Source organism: Chelon labrosus (genome assembly GCF_963514085.1).
Source record: "Chelon labrosus genome assembly, chromosome: 15".
NCBI lineage: Eukaryota > Metazoa > Chordata > Actinopteri > Mugiliformes > Mugilidae > Chelon > Chelon labrosus.
In genome coordinates this window covers 12,559,098-12,584,164 of record NC_140348.1, presented here as the reverse complement: position 1 = coordinate 12,584,164, position 25,067 = coordinate 12,559,098, and the positions used below count along the sequence as shown (strand labels likewise).

Genomic DNA, 25,067 nt, shown 5'->3' with positions numbered 1-25,067 from the left:
ACTAATGAGACAAACAGACATGCTATATAAAACTTTAGTAGGCTGTATTTAACTGACTCCTGCAGAGAGCGTATATCTTTTCTTTAATTGGCACATTTTTAAAAGAATGACACATTGCCTATTTTTGCTATTTTACAGTCTATACCTTTTTACCTTCTAACAGAGCGTTGTCCCTTGGAGCTTGCTAGCTTGTCCTCTGTCTAATCCATGTATTGGTTATCCATTGGTCAGGACAGGACTGGTAGAACCAGCTGTCAGCAAGGTTGTAGAAAATCAAAAGGAGAAAGTCCTGGCTGTACCTGAGTCAATACTTTATTATACTTTACACTTTATTAAGCACTGAAAACAGTGCATGCTGGTTTGATCAAATATTTTTTTAACAAAACCTCTCAATTTTCAGCCTCATTTGCGGCACTGTAACCTTTTTACTGGATAGTTACAGAAGTGTATGAAGGAGTAAATCATAAATAAAAACTTGACCGTACAATTTATTCAATTTAAGCTCCTAATTGCATCAGAGCTTTTGCTTTTCTATCTTAGCCAAGTTTCCACGAGAGCTCCCCTCCAGGGGCAACGATGCAGACCCTTGGTAATATGGTTCTGCAAGCAGTCCTAACACACTCAGCCACTATTTATCCTAATCAGTGACATCCACATAACCAGGATTGCTTAAAATGAACCCCTTCCGCGCCCCAGAAAACGCACATTTACCGGGACCCCATTTGTCATGGGTAAATTGAGGGTCAGTAAACTTCGCCTGTATCCTCCAGTGGGGATCCAGGACATGCATCATAACGTTAGGAGAGAATGATTGGCGAAGGCGAGCTGTCACACATTTGTCAGGGGGAAGGGAACATTATTTGCTAATTTCCCAAGCTGGGCACTGACAGGGTGCTTCGTCTTCAGACCTTTGGTGACCAGCATGGCTTCTCAGCTATTAGTACAAGTCAAGTGTTTTTTTCTTCCTTTTTTTTCTCGTCTCTGTAAAGCGGCAGTAATAAGAGCCGTTCGTTCGACCTCACAAGACTGCAGCACACTGGGTGAAGGATTTTGGATGAAGCAGATGCCCCATACAGTGAGCTGTTCTTGCCAGGCCTTAGTTGTGGCCAGACAGCCTTGAGGGCTGATGGATCACAAACTTTCCTTGTCAAGGTGACGCTATCGACTCCACTGCACCAAAATCTGACAAAATGGGTATGAGGCAGTCATTCATCAACATAAGGACAAAGGGGTCATGTGTGCTTCACTCAATACTGGTGGAGATCAAGAAATGTCAGTCCTGTAAGGGATGGAAAAGGAAGATGTTGATAGTGCAAAGGGATCTCTTTATAGATACACTTCAACTAAAATTTCTTATTTTATGTTTTTGTTTTTTTTACTTGTTTTAATTTCCATGTACAGTGAAAGTCCAACCAAACTTTAGCTGTCAATGTTTTTGTGCGGCCAGTCTGAGATATAAATAGTGATATCCAGCACTGAAATCCAAAATTAAACCCACTTCCTGTTCCACTCCTAGAAAGAGGAACAAAATGTTATAGAGTGGACCCTCCTCTCTAAAAAAAAAAATTAAATAAACAAACACAGACGGCTTTATCGGAGCACATCAGATGGAGTCTTGTGCTAGTCCAGCCCGTGAATTGGGCCTATCCTTACGTCTCCTCTCCGCCCTGCCGTCACTTTGAAGTTCCAGACTTACAAGCTGATCAGATGGAGAGCTTCCTTTTCATTTCCTGTCCTGCAGGGTTGGGTTTGGTGCTCCGCTGGTTGCCGTTCAGCGATGGGGTGTGGCCTAAAGCAGAGATATGCTATAATCAAAGGCATTCAGCGAAGTATGTAAACAGATCAGCTTTTGAGGAAGAATTACAAACACGCCATTTACTTCCTTTAAAAATGGGCTTTAAAAAAAATATCTAAAATGCTGCGTGTGGAGTAAAGATTGTAAATAGAGAACTTTTAAACATCCACCATGTAGTATGAAGTGCTACAGTGAGAAAAGATGACATAGGCATTTATAAATGTCATCGCCACAGTCAAGTGGGTTGTAACCAGTTGGCACAACAGTTTTAGCATGTGTCAAACCATGTTATCCACTAGCCATATCCCATACCTGCCTGTCTCATTACGACGCTGGTATTTAGCACTAGCTCCACAGGAGTGGAGCAGACACTCGTTGCCAAGTTAGATGGGCCTGGTTTGAAGGCCTTGTGAGCTTGTGTGGAGCGCGACAAGGTTCCACGGAGGAAGGTCCTTGTGTCCAATTAGAGGGCTGACGTGACACGTGCTCGCACTCCCCCACTGTCAGGCAGCTTGTCAGGTAGGCTTTGAGAAGCACACTGTGGCATTATTCCACAGCGTGTTATCAGCAAGTGACCTGTGAAATCCAGCACCAGGAAATTGATTGAAATAAGTACTCGCAGTTGAGCATGTATTTCCCCCCATTACGTCTCCCTGTGAAATGTATTGTGGTTATCTTTCAACAGAAATATGAAAGTATGGGTGTGTGTTTTTTTTTTTTTTTTTTCAACCAGTAAGGATGGTATTCATTGATTTCATTTTAATTGGAGCCACTTTTTGTCCCACAGTATCGTTAGAGGTCTGTTTTGTAATGGTTCTTAAAATGGATTGTCCTCACTAAGTCACAGCATCAGTCCTCTGCCACAGGAAAGATAGACGGGGAGGCAGGGAAGGGGGGGCTCTTGATAGACGAGGATCTTTCCCCTCCTCCTCCTCCTCCTCCTCCTCCTCTTTCTACCTCCTCTTCTTGCCCCATTTTCAGCATGATCCACACCCAACGGGCTTTGAAAGAACTCCAGCCCCCTCCGCCCCCCTCCTCTGCCGCATTTTGATTGAAATTCATCGGCAAGTTTATTGAGAAATGAATGAGGGAGGCAGCGCGGTATTGACTTTGAGAGGAAAACACAACTCATCTTGAATGAGGGGGAAAATGCGGCCGTAATTTAGCCGTCATCGATCTGTGCCCCGTCCATGTATTGATCTTCATTTTACAATATTAATTTGCGCTTGCAATCAGCTGTGAAGGGAACCCATTTGATTTCTGTTGGCCGGTAATGTGTGAAAGTCCGCAGACGTCCTTAGAGAAGTGGCACACATACTTTAGATGTCATCTAAGAGGATTGAACAGGTGTCTTTGGCCCTTTTCTAATAATACCACCGATATGAAGGGAGTCTGAAATTATGGATGTGCAATCTGTAACATTGCTCCCTTTTAACCGTGTTAATTACATTTTATCTGTTGCAGGAGCAATATCTGCTGGAGACTGTAACTGTCTAGGTTTTTTTCATCTGTATTGGCTCAAAGTTCATGAAATTTCAATGATCATTGATCTGTCTCCATTGATTTATCTTAACTGCAGATCTTTGAAATTTTAATTTCCTGTTCATCTTGAGACTGCTGGAGATGGAATCACTGAGTGATAACTGGCTGCAGTGGATGGAGATGATATGGTCAGTGTTGAAACAGATGAGGTTTGCTTTGCGTGGGTTTGCTGTGAAAATTCCAATTTGTCTTGGTTTGGTTTTGGTTGTTTTTTTGAGACGGTCTCTACACCTGCATGCATGTTTTCTATTCTCTCAAAAACTGGAACGTATCTATACTGAGGAGAAGCAGCATGACTTCTGGACACTTTGCCCTCCCTGTATGCACAGTATCCAGTTTTAACTATTTACAGTAACACTGAGGAGATATTCACTCTTTCTGTGTCTCCGGTAGACTCGGCTGAATATCGGCGAGGGGCGATCGTTATGTGTGTTGACGCTGTTGTGAACTGCATCCATCTAACCGACCGCAGGTGCCTAGAAGGCTTCAGTTAGACCGTTTGACAAGTCACAAATGCAATAACACTTGAATGAACTTCTGCCTGTGCTGTTTATCTGTCTCCCCCTTTCCAACTCCCACTCCACCTCTAATTTGTGTTAAGGGGAAAGAAAAAAATAACTGCTCAATGGTGTAGGAGGAGTGGAGATAAGCTCGAAGCAGTTAAGTATAATTAGCGAAAGTAATAGCTGGCAAATGGCAACAAGGCTAGGTTTTTATCTCCTGGAAAGATAGAGTTATCGTAATAAGCTGTAATGGCTGGCAGGAATGCTAGTACTCTGTGCAAGCCTCCATTCAGGCTCATAGACTTAACAAGGAACAATTTCCCTTAAATTTACTGCTTTGCTCAAACATTTCCCTATGTTTATACCCCGATACTGTAAGTCAATACATGTGTTCAATCCACTTTCATATAGACTGAGGGCACACAGTGGTGTATTGCCATGTAAGCACTTCTGGCTGCCAGCGTCGGCCATGTTACACTGTTCCTGTAGAGCGGTTAGTCATGTCCTATTTCTAGAGAACATGGAGAAGGAGCAGCAGACCACGCTCGGATGCCATGTACAAGCCATCCACTCTACATTTTAAGTAAAGTGGCCAGACTGAGGCGGCTAAAGGGGCTCTCGTAGAAAATGTGTTAGTGGCATGAGAGGACGGCGGATTAAGGCATCAGATCAAAATAAGATTGGGAAGTGCACATTCCAGGCAGAGGAATTCCACTGAAGGCCTGCCACGGACGCCTGTGCGCATGCGCGATATTCAAAATTGGAAATGATATGGTCACAGCTGCACAACGAGTCATGCATTCCTTTTCTTCATTCTGAAACATGATCATTCGCTCTCCAGAGAGAGAAAATTACTGAAATATTCATAAAAATATTCCTCCGAACCTTCGTGACGGAGGAGCGCACTCTACAGAGGGTCTGTTCTTTTGTCACTTATCATGTTAATTTTACCCCACATGTGGCAATAATTCCTCTTGTTATCAGCTGCTTAATTTGAAGCATATTTGCTGTCACTTTGTTGTCTCATCACGTTTGTAAAATGTAAATCATCTCCGAAATTAAACCACGTGTGTGTAACACAAGCAGGGAAAAAGATATAAGCAATATAATTGGACAAAACACGCAACCTGTCTAAATCTGAACAGAAAATGAGAGAAAATGAAAATTCTATTAGTCTCTAATGTTCCCTCTGCCCCCTCCCATGTGCTCTTCATCTCTGCTGCAAAGTATTCAAATGCAAGCCCTGCCTTACCTCCCCGTGTCTCTTTTTCTCTAATTATCCATGAGGTCAGTAAGCAAAATGGGGAAGAAGCCAGGAGATCAATACAAATTATCCCTGAGCAAACCAGTGCTGACAGTTTGAATTGCAGCATATGTTTACCCAAAATCAGGCAATTTATCTTAATATCAGGCGAGTAATGCAGCAGGGGTGAGAGGTCACACAATCTCTCCACCTCATAATTACCCGCCTCTAAAACAGGAAAGTGGTATTGATTGGCCGCGGGCCGGGAAGCGGGCGTGACTGGAACGTGCCAGTGACCCCCCCACCGCCCCGCTATCATGCCTCCCCCGGTTCCCCCTCACTCTCCTTGGTCCCTCCTCCCCTTCGGCTAGACTCCCCACCCAGTGCAGGATTTATGGGATGTGTGTGGAGGGTTTCGTGTTTCCTTGCAGCGATTGAGAAGCCTTGCAGGAGGGGTAAGCAGGGGTGGGGGACATGCTTCCTCCACACCCTAAACCCCCCTCTCTCTCTTTCACCATATTGTGCTGGAAGGACAAGGAGGACCAAACATATTTTGGCATGAATGGAGTCATGCAAGGGCATCGCGGAGCTAGATTTTCTCTTTAGAGGAGAGTAAAGTTTACGACAGAGTGTGAAGTTGGAACATAATGACGTGTCAAGGATTAAAAAAGACACGGGGTGAAGAGGTGGTGGAAGGAAGGGGGGAAAGGCTACTGTCAATGTGTGTGGTGTAAGAAAAAGTAGGGAGAGCAGTCCCAATGATTCTTGTAAAAGCTCTGCAGATGAAAGAAAATCTTTGGTGGGAAGAAAAAATGTGCGGAGCGATGCGATGGCTACGCGCGTAACACATTTATTGTCTAGATTGAATATAAGTGCTCAGTATATATCATCAGCGGCTCTTACAGGATTATTGACATTGTCTGTGTCTGTCTGCACCAGTGTACATGCTATGACTACAAAACTGTCAACTCATCAACTGACAGCACCGTTTAGCGCTAATGCAAGTCTCCATCAGCTGTCAAAAGCATTTGCATGAAATCAATAGCAGATGGCGGTCTGTGCCACCAATTTCATTACGCCGGGGTTGTTACAAAGATCATCTCCATGATAGATGAGATGGCGACATGTCGACATGTGCAGATCATGCCTGACGCTTGGACTGCTACTGCGGAACACCGAGCCATGCTGTAAAGCCAGGCCAAGCCAAGTTCAAATGTCATTTTCGCTCTGTTTAACACATTTCAAATCCTCCACATCTAGGCGTGTAATATAAACTGTTGATAGAAGTCAACCTCACGGATTCAGAATAACCTTCCCTCCGAATCATCATAATTCTTAGGTCTGCATTTACAGTAGGGCATCATTATCATTGGAGAGAGAGGCACATCAAACAGAACACCTCTCCCGGCCCAGGTCTCGTCCTGTACTGTACGTCTCTCCGGCTGTGTTCCCAGCATGCCTGGCGGGTTGTGTAGGCCCCAGCTGAGGCAGAGGACAGGAGAGCGTGATGTATCACCCTGAGAGAGCCCACTGACAGCCTCTGATGATGGATGGCCTGATTATGGAGTGCTTTTTACACATACACAATTTACATCACACTGAGCAGCGGGGTCTGGCAGGGCTGCCGTGCACGTACGCTCCCTCAGCCGGGCACATGCACTTGCACTCGCACACACCCGCACACACGTACGCGTACGCATATACACTTGTATGGGACTGCGAGAGTGCATAGATAAGAAGGGGGGTGGAAATAACAAAAGAAAGGGGGCAAATTCCTTCCTACAGCCTTGTCATGTACGATCAATATGGCAGATCAATCCTTTATTAAGGAGAAGATGGCTTTTCCCCACATTCCGACGCAGACCTTTGTCGGTTCGGGACACATGATGACATGTCAAATCAGATTTCCAGCAGTGTATGTTGTGGCGTGGGGTTTATTCAGGTGTGTCTGTCCTATAGGGTTGAATACCACTGTATTTGTAAGCTAGATCCTTGCTATCGATTAGCACCCTGCATTGTCCATGCTTGAACACATAATTGCTCCATTTGATCACGGTCGAGCTGGCAATTACTGTTTTCAGGTTTTGGCACAAGCGGTGCACGTGTTCGATTGTACGTATGCGTATCGAGTACAGTATGTATGCGTGAATAGGTACGGCATGTGTATGTGTGTGTGTGTCTATAACGTGTATTTAAAAGGAACAAAATGAAGAGCGAGAAACATAAATGTTCGCTTTCCTGCCGTGACTCCCAGGCTTCAGTGGCCCTGCCAGAGTGTGTGTGTGTGTGTGGGGGGGGGGGGGACGTTCGCTTGCTTTCACATTCTCTGGTGTTCAGCAGGTTCAGCGAGCTGTGCGGTGTTAATGCTGAAATTACATGCTGAGTAATGAGTGATGGGCCAAATTACAGGCTGAACAATGAATAGAGGCAGGCAGCTCTTATTAGTCTCCATAGAAAGCCATTGATTTATGAAGCGCCTTGCTCGGCGGAGTTACTCTCCTGAAAATGATATCTACATTGAGAAGTGATGTTCTCTATTAAGTCGTTCCTTCCCCCTTTACACTGCTCTCCTCCTTTCTTCCCCTCCTCCCCTCCTTCTCTCCTCTGCCCTCCCTCGCTCGCCGTGTCCTGCCTATGAGTGTACACATGATTGTTTAGAATCAGGCGGAGCTGTAAGGAAGCCTTCAATTACCCATTAGGACTGTCAGACATAAAACGCCCTGCTCTCACCAAAGTCTGGGTTATGATTCATTTACTTTGTGCCTCTGATTCATCGCCCAATATGCCTCATGCCCCAGATTACTATTTGAGGGGTGGGAGAGATTAATGGCTCCATGGGATGTGCTGCCGTATTTCACAGGCCCAGTGTTGCAGTACAGTTGGTGCAGAAGGGTGAAATGACAGCAACTTACACTAGATCAATGTGTGGACAGCCTTTCACAGATTATTAAAGCTCTGTTAGATTAAAAGACCCCCGCTATGTAGTTTGCTGTAGTCAATATTCTCAAGCAGATAAAAAGGGGGGAGGGTCCCTCTGAAGGATCCTCAGACTGATGTAGGTCATCATGGCTGTTAATGGAATAGTGCATGGTGACACAAGTGTCAGAGGAACCTGTGTCATTTTCTATCGCTTGCACCCCCAGAGCCGCTGATGTTTCATAAAACATTGTCACACCCCTGAGGTTTCTATGAAATTAGGCATTCTGAAATAACTTTTGTACCGTAAACTCTAACAGATTTCTCAATTAGTTTCAAAATCAGCCCTAAATCGGTTTTAATTTCCCATTATTCCTTCTCTTTCTTTCAGCCCTGAATGAGCCAACCATCGACTATGGTTTCCAGAGGCTGCAGAAGGTCATCCCCAGACACCCTGGCGATCCTGAGAGGTTACCAAAGGTCAGTACAGCGTGTCTGCTGCGCAGAAAAAAAAAAAAAAAAAAACACAGCGCAGCAACGAGACAGAGCCGTCTGGATTATAATGTCTTAATACTCGGAATGTGACAAATAAACAAAACAACATTACCGCCATGCAGAGCACTGTGACCCTAAACACTAACAGCTTTGCTTCACATATGTGGCTCACCCACTAACCAGTGTGGTAATGGTATTGGTTTTGTGTGTGGAGAGAGGCGTAAACTCTCTGTGTGGTAAAATAGCTCAATCAGGCGTTTTCCTCTCCAGTAGTCTGTGGAGATGGTAATCTGGTCAGAAACGACGTCTGCACCCTCATTACCCCACTCATGTTTTCCTTTCATTTTCTGCAGCTCGATTTGGTTTAATCTTTTGTTTACAGAACCCTGTGCCGTAAACCCCCTAGTCTTACTGCAGCTAATAGACAAAGACTGCATGTTATTATGCTTTGGCTTTCTTATTGTTTTCTTTTGAACCTCGGTGAAGCAGTTGAAAGCCACATCAGTTTTGGTCACACTGGTGTGGCACATAAATAGGCTGCCATACTGAAGGAAGCATGAAAACTAAGGTGCAGTTTTAAATCCCCTCCCCTGCAGAATCTCTTTGATTCTTTTATTCCTTTGCCTCCCTTTGATTCTCTTTCTATGTCCATTTCCTATTGATAAAATCTATCAGTGTGTTTCCACTAATTGCTACCCTGCCAGTAACCATTTTGATGACTGACGTTCCAGATGTGTCAAGTGTAATAATATGACTGATTAGTACATTCAAAACCCCTCGGCATGTAGTAAAGTGGAGGCCACCTCAGAGTTTTAATAATACTGTTAAACCTTTAAAGACCTTATCTATTAAATCCCAGCATGCAACACAGCAATATCATTAATGTCCAACGGACAATTTAATAAAGAACAGACTGTGTGGTAGCTATAGACGTTTGACCAAGGCAATGTGGAGAAATGGAAGATCACAGCTTGTCCCTGGTTCAGTATATGAAGTGTTTCAATTAGACTCAGTCCCAGTGGAGGCAGGAAACAACACCAGGACATGAAATGTTACTCTAATTTCAACTGTAAACGTAGACCTAAAGGTAAAGTACACTTACCTTTAATATCCACATGACCAGCTCCATCTCCACAGACATCCCCGGTCAATCTAGCTACACTGTTTCTGTTTTATAAAGTCGCACAGTGTCTTCGCAAAATCCACATCTTTTGAGCAAAGGGAACAACGATGCTAAACACGGCTTTATTACAGAGAAAACCGCACTTCTTTCCTTGAATACAAAGCGTTGTTGGCGGCGAGACAGATTTTGACACTGAACCCAAGATTAGTTTCCTGGGTGTGCGTATACTTAATATAGCGCGGTCTCCCAGCCTTTGCATGAAACAATCACAGAGTGAGATGAAACCCTGCACTTCCAATAAACAACATAAATATTTGATTTGCTCTCTAATGGACCCAAATATGGGGTTCAGGGGGCATGTAAATGATCCCACCAAGTGATTCGTCATTGTTAAGCTTGCCATCTGAGGGTCAGCTCTCGGGGTCAAAAGCACATTCCCAATAAAACAGCCTGCGGCGGGCTGAGGCCGGCATGTACATTTGGAATGAGAACAGAAACAGCATATAGAGAACAGCCATTACAGGGGGCAGGTGAGGCAGGGAGACTCTATAAAAAGAAGATAAAGCTGGAGGACGCACGGTGTGCATTAGCAGAAAGGCAAATCGACACCAAGCCCACTCACCGCCTCTAACCCCCCTCCCTCCCATGACTTCACCCTCCAGTTGATAATATTACTGCGCTATTGATTTCCACCAGCCTTCTCCCTGGGACCAGTAAGACACGTGGTAATTGTAAGGAGACAGAAAGCCAATATGGGAGTGCTCATGGATAGCAAGGGATGCACGCTAATATTGTTGCTACACAGAGAAAAAAAGGGGGAAGCTGCCTCTGATTGAAGTTTACCTCGTAATTCTAAGACAACATCGTAGATGACAGTCTGACCCTGTGGGAGGAGTGGAGATATAAAAATTCAATGCAAAGTCCAGGGTGAATATGAAAGTAATAAGTGTGAGCAGTCAAGTGATGAGAAAGGAGATTGGTTTGCGGGCATCGCGTTAAGTGAAGAGAGACTTTGGAATTCACCCTCCTTTTTAAGATCTTGTTATAAAACAATTTTCTATTCATAATATAAAAAAGACAATTTATAATACCATTTTGTGCCCTCTGGCAGTAATGGACAAATAGACTGGATATCACATTATATCACACTCAATTTCTCTCTTCTGTAACAAATTAGATTCATTATGAAATTAAAAGTGGAAACTCAATATTGTTTTATTATTAAGCTGATTGCTTTGGATTCTTTTCTTTCCTCCCAAAATGAGCATAAGCCCATTCTTTTCCAATTCTTTGTGTAATCCACAAGGAGAAAATATTACAAATGTGTTCATGTCAAGCAATTACCCATGTATTTAAATGAATCTCTCTTCCTGTGCTCTTTGAAGTACCTTCATCTAATGGCCCTATGCTTCTAAATGCATTCATTACCTCAGGCTAGAGCTAACAGAGTAATTGCCTTACAGTTTTATAATGGCATTAGCACTCCAAGCTACATAACCTAGGCCCTCTTTTATTAACTGTGATAATATAAATACAACATCCATGTTAATCTAGTGCTGGAAGACTCCCATTCCGGCTGTTTCAGAACCACGTCTCCTTATTGTTAGATATTTTTTATAACACATCATTTGTCACGGCTTTCTCAGATTTTTCTTCTTCTTCTTTTTCTTTTCTTTTTTTTTAAATCGGCAATAACATAAAACAGCCTCTAAATCTGAGGTGATCTGTCATCCTAGCGGTCCCGTTTAAACAGTTGTGGAACATAAGACCTTTATGCAAAGCATGGCAAACAATAGAGGGAATCTGTCACGCATTTGTCACAGAACAACAGAAATCATTTGAAGCCTTTAATTGTTTCAATTTAACATGGCGTGTTCTGATATGTCTCCATGACAAGAAAGCCAATTACACTTATGCTGGAGCAGTATTGAGATTTACATGGAAATGCCCTCAGAACACTATTCCGTGTTAATCGTATTCACAGCGTGAGCTGATACGCATGAAAGCGTCTCGTCAGAAGAAAACAAACTTCTTCCTTGATTGGGTGCAGCACTTCTCATCATCCTCGGATATGACTAGGTTGCCACTTAAGCATAGCCCTGCGAGTCAGCTTGGTTAGTTAAGACACCACGCGGTAAACGACAGATTAAGGATGAGAGGCAATATCGTTTTCTCTCCTCCTTTTTCCAAGCTGTCCTTATGTCACTGCTGCAAAGTACCATATGGACAAGGAGGGAGAGGACGTTTTACAGAGAATGAAACATGGCTTGCGAATGCGACAGTCTTAATTGCTTTAATTGTTGTTTAAAATTGAGAGCCATGTAGGAGATCTTGAAATATGATAGAATAGATTATTGGTAATTATTAACTGCAGACAAAAAGAAAGAAAACCACTTTATCTCACTCAGCAAGAGAGAGAGAAATCTGTTCTGCCTGATGAGAACACATCAAGACAGCTGGTCCTCTCATTTAGTCTACCTGCCTCATGACAACCATAATTCTTTATTTGTATGCAAACTAGATGCATGCAACGTTGAGCATACACACCAATTTCAGAGGTAAATGCCCATTCTAAGAGCCACCCATCCGGTAACTTGGGGTGGATTAAGCGATATGTTTCTATAAGAGAGCATGGCATACGCTGGAAGTGGCTTCTACAGTGATTCATCTTGATAAATCAAGGACTGTGGTAGATATGCTTCTCAGGATGAAAGGGGCCCATACACACACTCGGTACACACTACATACACTGTGCCTTGGAAATGCAGGCCAAGTCTTGGAGGCCGCTGTTTGAAGGCGCGAAGGCTGTGTTTACATTCATTTACGGCAGCTGCCGTCTTAATCCCACACTGCTATTGCCAAGTGATGGAACACTTCAGACAAATTACCGAGGCCCGCAAAAGAAAACACGGCGAATGTGGGAAGAAAACAAGCGCCATCTGAGATGTTTCTGGTGACAGATTTGCATTGCTTTTAACCAGGGTTCTAACAGCACACTCGACAAATCTCTGCTCTACAGCAGGTGACAACAAGCGAGCATTTTAAAAACACACGCAACAGCCATGTCTGCAACTTGCCTTTGTCAGATTAAATGCACTCTAAAAGGAGGAGAGGGTTTTCATAGAGCATATTGCCTTCTGTATTATAGAAAACAAAGAGAGCAGTCTGGTTGCTTGAGAGGGATTTAATTGTAAGTGCTGAATTCAAAGAGCAGATAAATACACACAAACGGGCCAAACCCCACCTAGCTGAAGCCCCGAAAACAGAGTGGGGGGAACGGGATTCGGGGCCAACTCATTTTCAGTGTTAAGAGCCAGAGCAACACAGCTAATCCGCATTGTCAAGCGGGGGCAAGCATGCAGACATGGATAAGACCACATCCTGAGCATCCGTGTCCCCAAGGCACAAGCACCCAGCTCTTGCTGGATGGGAAGTCATTTGTGAAGTCCTTTGCAACAGCCAGTCAAAGAGGTTAATTGAAAAATTCCTTAATGTCATTACAACAGAACTAGATTAACCCAGAGCTAATTCACTTTATTGTTCTGAAGAGAGGGGACTCGGCGCTGAACTTGGGAGCAAACGTAGAGCCCAGAATCAGGGGTGAGGTGTTGTTTTTAAAGGACTATGCCAGTTTAATTAAGATAGGGAACATTATTCACTGCTCTGCATGGTTGGAAGGAGCAAAATGGTAGCGCTGTACAAACGCAGCTCCGGTGCCTCTTAAATCAAGGTGGCTTTTATTTAGTTGGTTGAATATGTAAACATTTCCAAAGCTCTCCCCGACCCTGCAGTGCAATCTTGCTTCAGATATTGTCCGTTACTGTATGAACCGCCTCAGACGTGATCTATCCGGGGTCGTAACATCTACTCTCCCTGTTTTCCTCATCAGGAGGTGCTACTGAAGAGGGCGGCTGATCTCGTCGAAGCTCTGTATGGAATGCCCCACAACAATCAGGTCTGTATGCACTCAGCTGCTTTCATAATGCCTCTGCTAAATAATAATAATAAATAATGATAAAAAAAATGGATTTACTGATAGTATCACCAAAGGGTATTTTTACCTCTATATCTGGAACATTGCAGGCTGCATGCATTGCGAGTTAACCAATGCAGCCGTGAACCGCGCATCAAAGAAAAAGCGGAGCTATAAAACGACCATAAATAACAAAAAAAAACCTCTGCCTTCTCTGCGCTTCTCAGGAGATCATTCTGAAGAGGGCAGCTGACATCGCCGAGGCCCTGTACAGCGTTCCCCGCAACCACAACCAGATCCCCTCTCTCGCTAACACAGCCTCCCACGGCATGATGGGAGTCAACTCCTTCAGCAGCCAGCTAGCAGTCAATGTGTCTGAGTCACAAGGGAATGACCAAGGTATGTGATTTAGGCTAGGGCTCCATAACTCAGGGGGTTTTTCAAAAAGTGGGGTGCAGGGGCCTGAGGGGGAAACCTTGAGGGGATTCTGGGAGGGGGGGGGAATATGAAATAGCTGCGTTTCACTTGTTTTTCTCTCATTAAAATAAGAAAATTTATAGAAATTATGTTTGTGAAGACCGGATCTCCTCTGTCCTCGTGCACAGTTAAAGGGTCCAATTAAGTTTCTCCTTCTTTCTGCTGATTGCAGTAGTAAATTTCTGTTGTCTTTTACCGCTGTCAGCGAACATTTGTCAGGTAAACACTACACAGAGGAAAGAAATAAACATCCCTTTCCATCTTCTCCTCCCGTTATCCAGTGGGCTACAGCCGGAACACCAGCAGCGTGTCCCCCCGGGGCTACATCTCCAGCAGCACCCCACAGCAGTCGAGCTACAACACCGTCAGCAACAGCATGAATGGCTACGGCAATGCCGGTATGAACCTGGGAGTGCCAAGCTCCCCTGGGTTCCTCAACGGATCCTCTGCCAACTCCCCATATGGAAGTGAGTAGCTTGCCACTACTGCACGCCGTAGTAGCACTAAGCTGCTGCTGATTTAATTCCAGCTCCCACATTCGCTTTCACTTCTATGAATCATTTCTGACGGGGTTATAATATTATTGATGGCGATAATATATAACTGTTTAGGTTTAGCACTTCAGAGAACAGACGTGTAGCTTGGGACTGGATAAATATTCTTTTTTTTTTTTACGTGTATTTCACCAAACGCCACCTGTATTTGTTCAACCGGACAAGATGTTGATGGTAGAGGCCTGTGAGTACTGATCGTGTATCCCCCCCCTGGCAGTAATACTATCCCAGCCTTACCTTAACTGCCCTCTCCCTCTCGAGCACTACTCACAGCACGTTCTCGCTCTCACCCTCCCTCCTTCCCTTACCCTCCCTATCGTCTCTGCAGTTAAACAAAAGAGCGCCTTCGCCCCTGTGGTCCGACCCCAGGCCTCCCCACCCCCCTCCTGCACCAGCGCCAACGGCAACGGACTGCAAGGTGAGCCCCCCTCACCCCCCCATCCCTTCCCTACGGACTACTGGTCAGATACCGCTGCTCAGGCCTCTGTCCGGTTTGGTGAGGGATTAATCATTACAAATATATGCATTTTGACAGGCCAATTTACACCTTTCAGTTTACACTCAAACACGCACACACACGCACACACACACGGAGCATGCCTTCACACACACATGCGGGCACGGGATCGTCGCCGCCGCCGCCGCGTCAGAGCAAACATTCCCGCTCATCCTCGTTGGCCTTCCATACAAATGATCCCCTCTGATGTCGCAGGAAGAGACCTTCCCAGAATTGTTTTAGTAATTATGTTTATTAGGTTTTGTGCGTGTGTCATGACCAACATGATTGCTTTGAAAACAAGCTTAGCTGTAGAGTGTGCCCCAAGATTAATAACATTGGGCTTAATGAAGTGGGAAATTAAAGTTCATCTTGCTACACGTTCATACTTATTAATACATGTTGTGCAGAAATTAATGAGCAATGCCTTGCCATCATCTGCGCTGGCAAACTTAAAAGCATTTCAACCATGACTCTACAAATATACTCAGAGCAATATAATAATATATCATCCCAGCACTTCACTAGTCGCCTAATTGTTAAAACGTGTGAAAATACTGAATATATAAACTCTCAGGGTGAGATACAGTTGCTAATGATATCCTAAGCAGATGGTCTTGGTAAAATAACGGAAGCTACCTTTGATCTTGCCTAATCTCTCTTGGATAATGACGCAGAGGCACGACTTGGGGAACGTGGAAATGCACGGCTAATGTGCCGCACGGTGCCGGAGAGTGAGGGATAAAGAGATGTGGGGAGGGAAGAGAGCGGCAGGAATGAATCTGAGGGGAGTCTGAGGAGTGTCTAGTACTGTAGCATTGTGGCATTGTGGGAAGTGACCGTGTTGTTGCTCTGCCGTCACCACGGCCGCGTCTCCTGGGAGTCTGGGCCACTGTTTGCCATTACCCCAACGCCAGGAGAAATATCACACATAGCAGGACTGGCGTGCTGGGGGCTGAAATGTCAGAGCAGGAGGGAGGTTTTCAAACTCTCCCCCGTACACAAGGACGTGCAGCAGCAGGCTGGCGGACATGGCAAACACTCACAGGCACATACGCAAACAGGCACATTAAGGCGAGCATTCACGCACTCGTGCAGATGACTACACTCACGCGCGCTCACACACACACACACACACATTCACATGCATGCACTAATTTATAACATTTTAGTGAATTTTTAAATTTATATCTCTGCTTGTTTTTAACCCGTTTAACTAACCTCCCTTCTCTCTCTGTCTCCCCTTTGTCCTCAGCCATGTCCGGCCTGGTTGTCCCTCCAATGTAAATGCACTTTCGTCGTCTCAAGCACCAGTCTACACACTACCACTTCACAGGACACCCCCTCAGCACACTGCAAAACGCTGGTGTAATGTATAGTCAACCGCTTGTTCTGTTTTTAAAGACGAAGAGATACAAAAAAAAAAGAAAGAAAAAGAAAAGAAAGAAGCGATTTTCTTTTTAATGACTTCCACAACCTGCAGGAAAAAAAAAAGGATTTCATAAGGAACAATATATATTTTTTTTTTTTCTGTGGGACTCTTTTTTTTTTGTTTGTTCATTTTTTTCCCCCCCTCCACATTTTATCACCCTTGAAGAGGACACAGGAGGATGAAGGTTTTATTTTGTATACCTGTCGGGTTCGGCCCCGGACACGTCCAATCAACCGCTCGCGTTCAATACTGGAAGGGACTCTGTGGACTCACCATCTTGGTTGTAAAGTAAAAACACTGATGTACAGTACATTTGCCAACGAACTTGTTTGCCTCAGAAATCGTTTTTTTTTTTTGTTTTGTTTTGTTTTTTGTTTGTTTGTTCCGTTTCAACTCTCTTTTAATAGATCCACAACAGTTGTGTGTCTTTATAATGTGACTTTTTTGTATTTTTATGTGTGAGAAAAATACACAGGGGCCAAGACAGTTTGAATTTCAACTGGAAAAATATATGAGATATATAATAATGTAGAAAAATCGACCGTAAAAGTACAAACAAATAAAAAGGGGGGGCGGGGCTGGGTGGGTGACGTTGTATCATGTTTCATTCCTGCATTTTAACTTAAATTTTGTAATTTATTGTAGCTAGAAATCATCTTCAAAAGTGAAAAAAAAAAAGAAAAAAAAATCCTCTTTGACTCAACAAGCACACTGACGTGTACAAAAACACTGCTCTGTTGATGAATATGATGTACTTCCATGTCTAGAGCTTCCTTTTAAGCAAGTGTGTTTTGCCATGTTTTTTCAACTTTTTTGCTAGCACTGTATATTAATGCATTCCTAGGCTACTGTGAAGTCTGTTTCTTGTTGATGAGGAGCAGTCTCCCCCTTCTAGCTCCAACTCCCTTATGTGTTTTATATGTGGTTAAAAAAATTGTAGACTATTGTGATATTGCCAAACTTGTGCTAAATATTTATACATCTGTCTTTTTCATGTTCTTTTAGATCGACAAAAAAAAAACCCAAAAAAAACATTTCAAAAAAAAAAATGATTAAAATCCATCGAGAATGTAGGAGTATAGTAGTTCATTGTCATATTTCTGTTCAAATACACACTTGCGCTCACTGAGGGAAATTTTGTAACATATCAACTATAAATAATGTATTTATCTCTGAAATTTTGTATATTGCTTTTCATTATGTATGTATTAATCGTCATGCCCTTAATATAGTGATGCAGCACAGATAATTCAGCCAAGAACTGTTGCCTTCATTTGTTTTTTCTTTTTGTATTTGATGAAATGCAATGTGCATATATTTCACGTGTATCCTCCAAATTTGTGTTACTCCGTCAAGACTCTCTGTCCATTTTTTTAAAGGGGAAGTCAAACTTCATTGTTTATTTTTATATTGATTTTAAATTATCTATACAGACCATTTTGGAGAAAACTTTGTTGGTTGTATTGTCAAATAAATTGTTTGTGACCCATATGATAGTTGTTAAGATCCAATAGAGACTAATGTGCATGAGGGACAACCTTGGAGATAAAAAAAAACACTCCATTTGTGGTTGTATTTTTTTTTTTCCTTTCTGTTTTGTAGAATGTATAGAAGTCATTTTTACTCACCACTTATGACTCTGCCACATAGCTTACATGTGTTTACAGGGAAGAAAAATTTAAAAATGTCAACATTTGGAATGGAAACAGAAATGAATAAGTGATGTTTTATTAAAATTTTCAGTAAAAACACAATAGCTCCTCAACTGTGGACTTCTTCAGTTTCACGTGCAGTTTGGCTGGCAGACAAACTGACAATCAGGAACAAGGAACAAAAAAAAAAAAAAAAAAAGAAAAAAAAAGTTCTAAGGACAAGCCTGTGATTCGTCTGTAAGATGTAGTGTTTAGACATTGCTATAGCGATAACTGTTTGAAACCTGTGGAAAAGTGTAACATCCATAAAAGATGAAAACTGCTCTTTACTCATATTCTTTCAGCAAAGCACTCTGACATTGTGACATATTCCTACTGGTCTCTGTATCAGCATATCCTGCATCTGTGGTGCTTCAAAGGTTCATTGTAGTCATTCATAAACGGTGCAAGCTTTTTATTCAAAGCAGCCCAAATGGGGCTCATTCAAATCCCTCATTTCATTGCATTAAGCCACCTAGTTAATAAAGAATCAATACATTGAAAGAGCAAGGTTATCCTTTGTCTATAAGGGCTGGTATCGTTTTGAACCTCTCATAGTTGGAGCGCTGAAAGGGGGGCCACGGTGAAATCTATACTCATCAAGTGGGTCAAACAGAAGGATAGAAGTGTTTGAGGGAAGAATAGTGACTCTCCTTAAAAACAACTGAGCATCTTATCTGGCATCCTGAGTGGCGGCGGCGAACGGGGTCACCGAATGTCAATTTCTCATCAAGGCAACATTGTCCGAGGCCACCTCTGCCTCTGATGCGCAATTAAACGACAGCAGAACCTGAAGCGGCAATCAGCATATCGCGCCTTATTATGTCAGCGAGCATGCACGGATCGCGCGGCGCGGGGGGGGGGAGATAGCCCAGGAGCCGCTGATAGCGCCGAGGACAGGCGCACTCAAAAGAGCTATTTAATTTTCTCGCGGCCTCGCGCTTCAAAATCATTCCCCCGATAATCCGGCGCGCCCGATAACAATGGCCGCACATGTGCTTCCTGACGTCGCGCTATCTGCGTCAGATGCACAGATACACAGGTTTGGATCTATTGCTTTGATTGCCGCTCTCTCTGTTATTCAGTGGAAAACATCGGGGCAGCGTATTTATTTAGCAGCGAAACAAAAACCAACTGACAGAACGAGAGGTGGGGTAAAAAAAATGATGAGTTTCCTTCAGTTGTTGCCAGTTTTAAGATCCCCGAAGCCTGGCAGGAAAGCTCCACGTACAGTTTATTGCCTCAGCAGGTTTCTCTGTACCCAACAACCAGCCACTAACTCTGCCACACCATTCAATCATCGTGAGAGCCTCTTTTATTGGAGAACTCTAATGGCCACCCTCCACCATGATCTTAATGTGTGCATTAAATATTTATAAATCCCGGGTCAATAATGCCCCATAACCAGAGCCTGACAGACCCCCACCGCTACCATGTGGCCGCCTCGCTCTCAAACACAGGCAAAGGTCGAGGGGTCGCGCAATCAAAAGAGAGCGAGGCTCACCGCATCCATATGTTGCCACTCTTATCAAGACTTTCCTCAGTACTGGTTATCTGTCAAAGGAAAGAAATATTGAAAGCAATATCGATCTTAACTAGCCTCGTGTTGCCGAGGGCCACTCTTCAAACATCTGCTCGTGCATTGTTATATTTCAAAAAAAAAAAAAAAAAGGAGGAGAAAAAAACAAACCATCCTCCTTCTCAATAATATAAACCCGAGCGGTAATATTGAACATCTCTGCGCGACGCGGGCCTCCCGAGCACGACTAATAACCGAGTTATTAACGGGCGTCGCTGGAGGTTTTTAAAAGTTGATGCCGAATATTTCTTCATTAGCGTCGGCTTAATTGCGGAGCCGGGCATCTACATGACGGGTGACTCAGTTTTTTTTTTGTTTTTTTTTTCTCCTCCTTCTTCGATATCCAGGCTCCCGTGCTGTTCAGGTGAAAGATTGTGCTCCGGTGATAGGGCACACAAAAGAGCTGGCCGGACAATGAGCCAGTCAATGGAGAGCTCCAGTTGAAAGAGCCACAATGGCCGTGCATGCTGGGAATTGGGCTGGATGATATAAAGGAATGAAACCTTCATTGAGGCCTTGGAGGACAAGCATTCAGAAAAGAGGTTTTGTTTGCTCTTTATCAATCTGCCGTCTCCCATGAGAAAAAACAATTCAAACTGACCTTAAAAAAGGGAATATTACCTTACGCATACACTCCCTATGTAAGTCTTATTGAGAGGCTTATACATTCACCGTTAACGGCATTATCGCATGGTGACGTGACGGCGGTCCGGTACAGTGCCGAGACGCGCGCGCGGCCAGGAAAAACTAAAAGGTGGACGATAGTTTATGCTCTCCTCTCGATGCTGAGAAGTACTTTTGAGGGATTTGCTCCTGGACAGGCGGGATTTGTGTAACCGCTGAGCGAGGCGTTCCGCGCAGGAAAAAAAAGTGTGGCTGCAAGTTCTCGTGAAGTTTACACACGAGCGCCGCGCTGCTTCTGTGACTCGTAAAAACTGCACGAGCAAGAGATCATAACTTTGAGATGACAATAAATCAAAACAGGGAGTGTGACCTTTTTTGAACAATTCAACATTTGAATCAAAACAGGGACCCCCCCCCCTCCCCCACCGCCACCCCCTTCCTTCATTCTTTTTTTTTTTTTTTTGTTAAACCAGTCCCACATTAGCACACCATCCTCTCTGCGAATCAGATAAGACGCTGCTCCCCTGCTACTGTACACTGGGAGTCAGCTTTGCAAAAGGAAAACTCCAGATCCTCGCAAAGATTTCCACTTCACTCACTGCAGTCGAGAAGGATGAGCAAAGTATCCCAGTGCTTCAAAATCCATTAAACTTGTATTTGGGTGTCATTTGATACTTCATCAATGTTTCAGTGAATTTCAAACCCACAAACGCAGGATTTACCCCTGCTAGAAATACAGTATTCACCATATATTCCTTCTGTGAACTTCACTTAGCCCACAAAAAAATTACACTGTAAAGACTGCTTGGTCAGGGAGTGCTATAGGCTGCAGTGATACAGTGATAAAATAATATCACTTGAACTGTATTTTCTGCCACGGTCTCCAACACATAGAGCTCCTTTCATAGTACTCCTCTGTAGTGCTTTGTCCAGTAGTTCTGGATATGATATCATCTATTAATAATGTATTGGCAATGGATTACATAAAAAGGGAGCAGAAATAACATCCAATATTCATGCCCCCTGAGCTTGACTGTGTCCAATCCGTTTGGCCCATAAAACCTTAGCCCCATTTCCATATCCGCTGTGGGTCACAACAGGTCTGCCGCACAAAGGCTCACAGAACAGCTCAACTCAGGAAAAGGGCAGTAAAAATCGGGTGGATTTCCGAACCCTTATGAAACAGCCCCCCTTCGGAAAAAAAAGTGAAAAAGCCCTTTTCCGATTTCAGCGCCTGTGAAAAACCTGGTACTGTATTTCCCTCTTTAATTGTGCCACTTGAGAAATTGACGTGCCTCTGAAACATGGCATGAATCTCACAGTTATTGCAGTCCCCTTGGCAGGGAATGTTGATACAACATCTGCATGCTATAGAAAGTAATGGAAGTAGCAGAGGTGGCAGCTGCAACTCTACAGGAAGTGTGCCATTTTCAGGCAGCGCTGCTGTGAGAACCACTAACTGCCAGCCTGGTCTTGCAGGCAGCTCTGATTGCCAGGACACTATGACAAACACGCAGGGGCTGGGAGTGTTGCATCCTGGGGGATGACAGCTTCTGTTTGATTGTCAATAAGGCTCATTAGCAGAAAAAATGGAGAATGCGAAAAGAGATTAAATGGCTTGAGACAGGGTCCCCCTCATGTTTCATTACAGGGGATTTTTCAGAGCCTTTATTTCATCAATTCTGCGAAGAAGAAGAAAAAAAAAAATCTCCTACTGCTTCTCTTCAGAAAGAATAGCTATAACTAAATGTATATTTAAAAAATAATAAATCCATATATTTCATATTGTTATACAGGCAAATGGCGCAAAGCAGACCCAACCAATGCCAATCAAGCCCTTTAAACATCATCCACACCTTACATAAAGCTCTCTCCTCCCGCTCCGAGCGGCTCTCATCTTAAGAACGGCGGCGGATGTTTCCCTCCATCTTAGGGAGGAACGGCCAACAAAGCAGCGTGTAAGGGCCTTTCCCTGAAGAGTCCTTGTCACGCCGCGCCAAACCTCTGTGATTATCGTTGTTTTTGCAGAGAGTGTCCATGCCTGCCAATACCGCTGTTCCATAAATGAATTTGGCCCCTCGTCAACGAATTACCTAACACGCAGAACTGTGTATGTGTCACATCCAATTCCAACTCACCGGCTTTGGTGGTGTGTGTCAGCTGGAGGACTTAATCATCAATCGTCAATCATAATAAGCGAAGCGCATTGATAGGGATTCTTTTTTCTCTCTTTTTATTTTTTTTTTATTTTTTCCACTTCTCCTACACAGTTAAGTAAAGTGTAAAGGGAGAAGTTAAACCTGACCTTGTTAAAGTGGGACCACAGTTTATATTCCTAATTTAGTGTATGGATTAATTAGTCTTGGCAAGTGTGTGTATCAGTTTCCATGAGGCAGAGCTTAGGAGTTATATCCAGTTGATCAAATCATTGCTCACTTTCATAAGGAAACTCTGGATTGATATCTATCAGTCTTATCTTGATGTTTTTGCTCAGAACAGGCTTTGCATATTTTTAGTGGCACACTTTTAATTAATACTTAATTGGACAGTTTATAAAAAGGACTTCTCCAGCATTAGCAGCTAATCAATACCCTCCATCTCACATCATACAAAATTAATCACTATGACCTGTTATCAGGTCTTAATGCAGGCACGCATGCACATGTTACATGCTAACTGGCAAAGCATGCGTTTTGCACGAGGCAAAGGAATCTGGCTCATATTTTCCCTCTCCCTGATCCAATGCACTCCTCTCCCCCGTCATATAGATCGGAGTCTGCAGGGGCCAGAGGCGCTGACAGAGCCCAGATGCTCCCAGTCTGTCTGGGGGACTGGGGAGACTGGTGCCATGGGGTCCTGGAGCCTCTGAAGTGCCGCCCCTCCGTCAACATGACCAAGGCTAGACCTGCACTTTCTCCAGGCTGAGACACTCTCCTTACCACGCTGACAACCGCACTGCATAGTCGCAGACTGATACACGCAGGGATACGCATTCGCAGGCTCCCGCTCTCACGTTATGTATGGCCGTTCATCAGCCGTTCCTAATTAGCGAGCCCCAGACCAACGCTCGAGTTCACGAGGTTACAATGACACGCTGATGCAAGGTTACCGACGCGCACACACGCGCGCCCGCACGCTGATACCTCTCAGGGTTCCTTTCGCTCTCTCGTTTAATCCTGCTCTATCTCATCACCGTCGTCCTAAACTTGCTCGTGTCGAGGGGAGTCTCTTTGTTCTAAAGCAACACAAATAAGAAGAAGGAAAAAAAAAAAAGCGGCACCCTGCGAATCCTCTGTCCTCCTGCCTTCTCTCTCAAAACACAAAGATCATTACAAGAGCATCAAAGTATGCCATGTCTGAAATGATATTTCTCTTTGTAGTTGTGGCATAGCGTGGAGTGTGTTGGTATTAGACGCTGCTGTGGCAGCTGTCGTGGCTGGCTGCGTGGTGCCTCGGTGTCAGGGCCTCTGAGGCCAGGCTGTCCCGGCAGACAGACAGAGGGGGAGGAAACCCGATAGCGCAGCCAAGCTCCAGTATAATGTCTGTCTATCCAGCTATCTACTCTTGTGCCTATCTGTCTGACTGACTGTTGGACATTGCCTATCTGCATGCCGGATACTCCTCTGGCTTCCCAGCAACAGTGCTCCGCTTGGAGCAGAAGTTAAAAGTTCGACTTTTTATTTAAGCGCACAAACTTCTTTAGAAGAATAAAAGCAGCTATTTATGATCACTGATGCAACCCCGGGATTAACTTCTGCCGGGTCCCCGCTAAGCTCGCCACTTGTACCGAGGGGTGCAGGTTGCGATAACATTAGAATTACGAGCAGACATGTATGAAGAGAAGGAGATGGAGGCAGAGAGTGTGTTTGTGCTTGATGTGGGGGCACGAAAATTGCTCTATAATGAGGAGGGGTGCCAGGATATGAGATGGGAAGTAGGGAGTTGGAGACAGGATATAAGTTATGAGAAGGAAACTAATGTTAGGAAATGCAGAGGCTGTTGTTGTTGTTGCGGCTGTATAAGCTAAAATGTATCGCGCCGGTATCGGCCATGATTAATACAACCCGGCCGGGTCAAAACCCCGCACTAAAGCTACGGATGCCACCAACCACATCCTCGCTCTTTCTGGGGCTGAAATGAGTGTGTGTCGTATGTGGGAGCGAGCGTGTGTGTGAGGGGGTTAATAAATGTTGAATCAAACGCCGCACGAGACACTCACACTCCTTAAGGGTTGCCCATTAGCGGTGTGTGGGTGCATGGGGAGTTTATCAGTGTCTGGGTGATTTATGAAGTCAGACTCAATATCATCCACTTCACCCACACACATATGGACATACACATGTGCGCACACCAACACGCGTGGCCACATGCTCACGCACACACACGCACGCACGCACGCACGCACTCCCGCCCGTGCACTCTCTCCCTCTCTCTCTCTCTCTCTGTTTCTCCCTGAAATGGAGGCAGATATTAGGCCAAAATTAAAGGTTTCACAGAGATTAACAGTGCGGATGATGAGATCGTCTCAGCCTCTTTTAATCTAATTCCTTTTTATCTCTGAGCCAGCGTGATATGGATGCGGCGCGCATAGTGAAAATACAACAAAATAATGCAGACACGACAC

General features: G+C 44.1%; 1 protein-coding gene across 6 annotated transcripts in view; it reads left to right on the top strand.

The window, feature by feature from the left end:
• LOC311500314 (transcription factor COE3) overlaps positions 1-19,345 on the top strand; it is a 68,705-nt gene extending 49,360 nt beyond the window's left edge. For 3 of the 6 annotated variants that reach the window (XM_084561640.1, XM_084561639.1, XM_084561638.1), the window contains exons 11-16: positions 8,391-8,479; positions 13,507-13,572; positions 13,818-13,989; positions 14,349-14,534; positions 14,950-15,039; positions 16,373-19,345. In XM_084561640.1, coding sequence (XP_084417766.1) covers positions 8,391-8,479; positions 13,507-13,572; positions 13,818-13,989; positions 14,349-14,534; positions 14,950-15,039; positions 16,373-16,404 — 635 coding nt within the window. In that variant the 3' untranslated portion in view covers positions 16,405-19,345. Of the gene's footprint in view, positions 1-8,390; positions 8,480-13,506; positions 13,573-13,817; positions 13,990-14,348; positions 14,535-14,949; positions 15,118-16,372 lie in introns of all 6 variants that reach the window. The other 3 variants (XM_084561637.1, XM_084561636.1, XM_084561635.1) reach the window with 1 other exon arrangement.
• Positions 19,346-25,067: the final 5,722 nt, after the last annotated feature.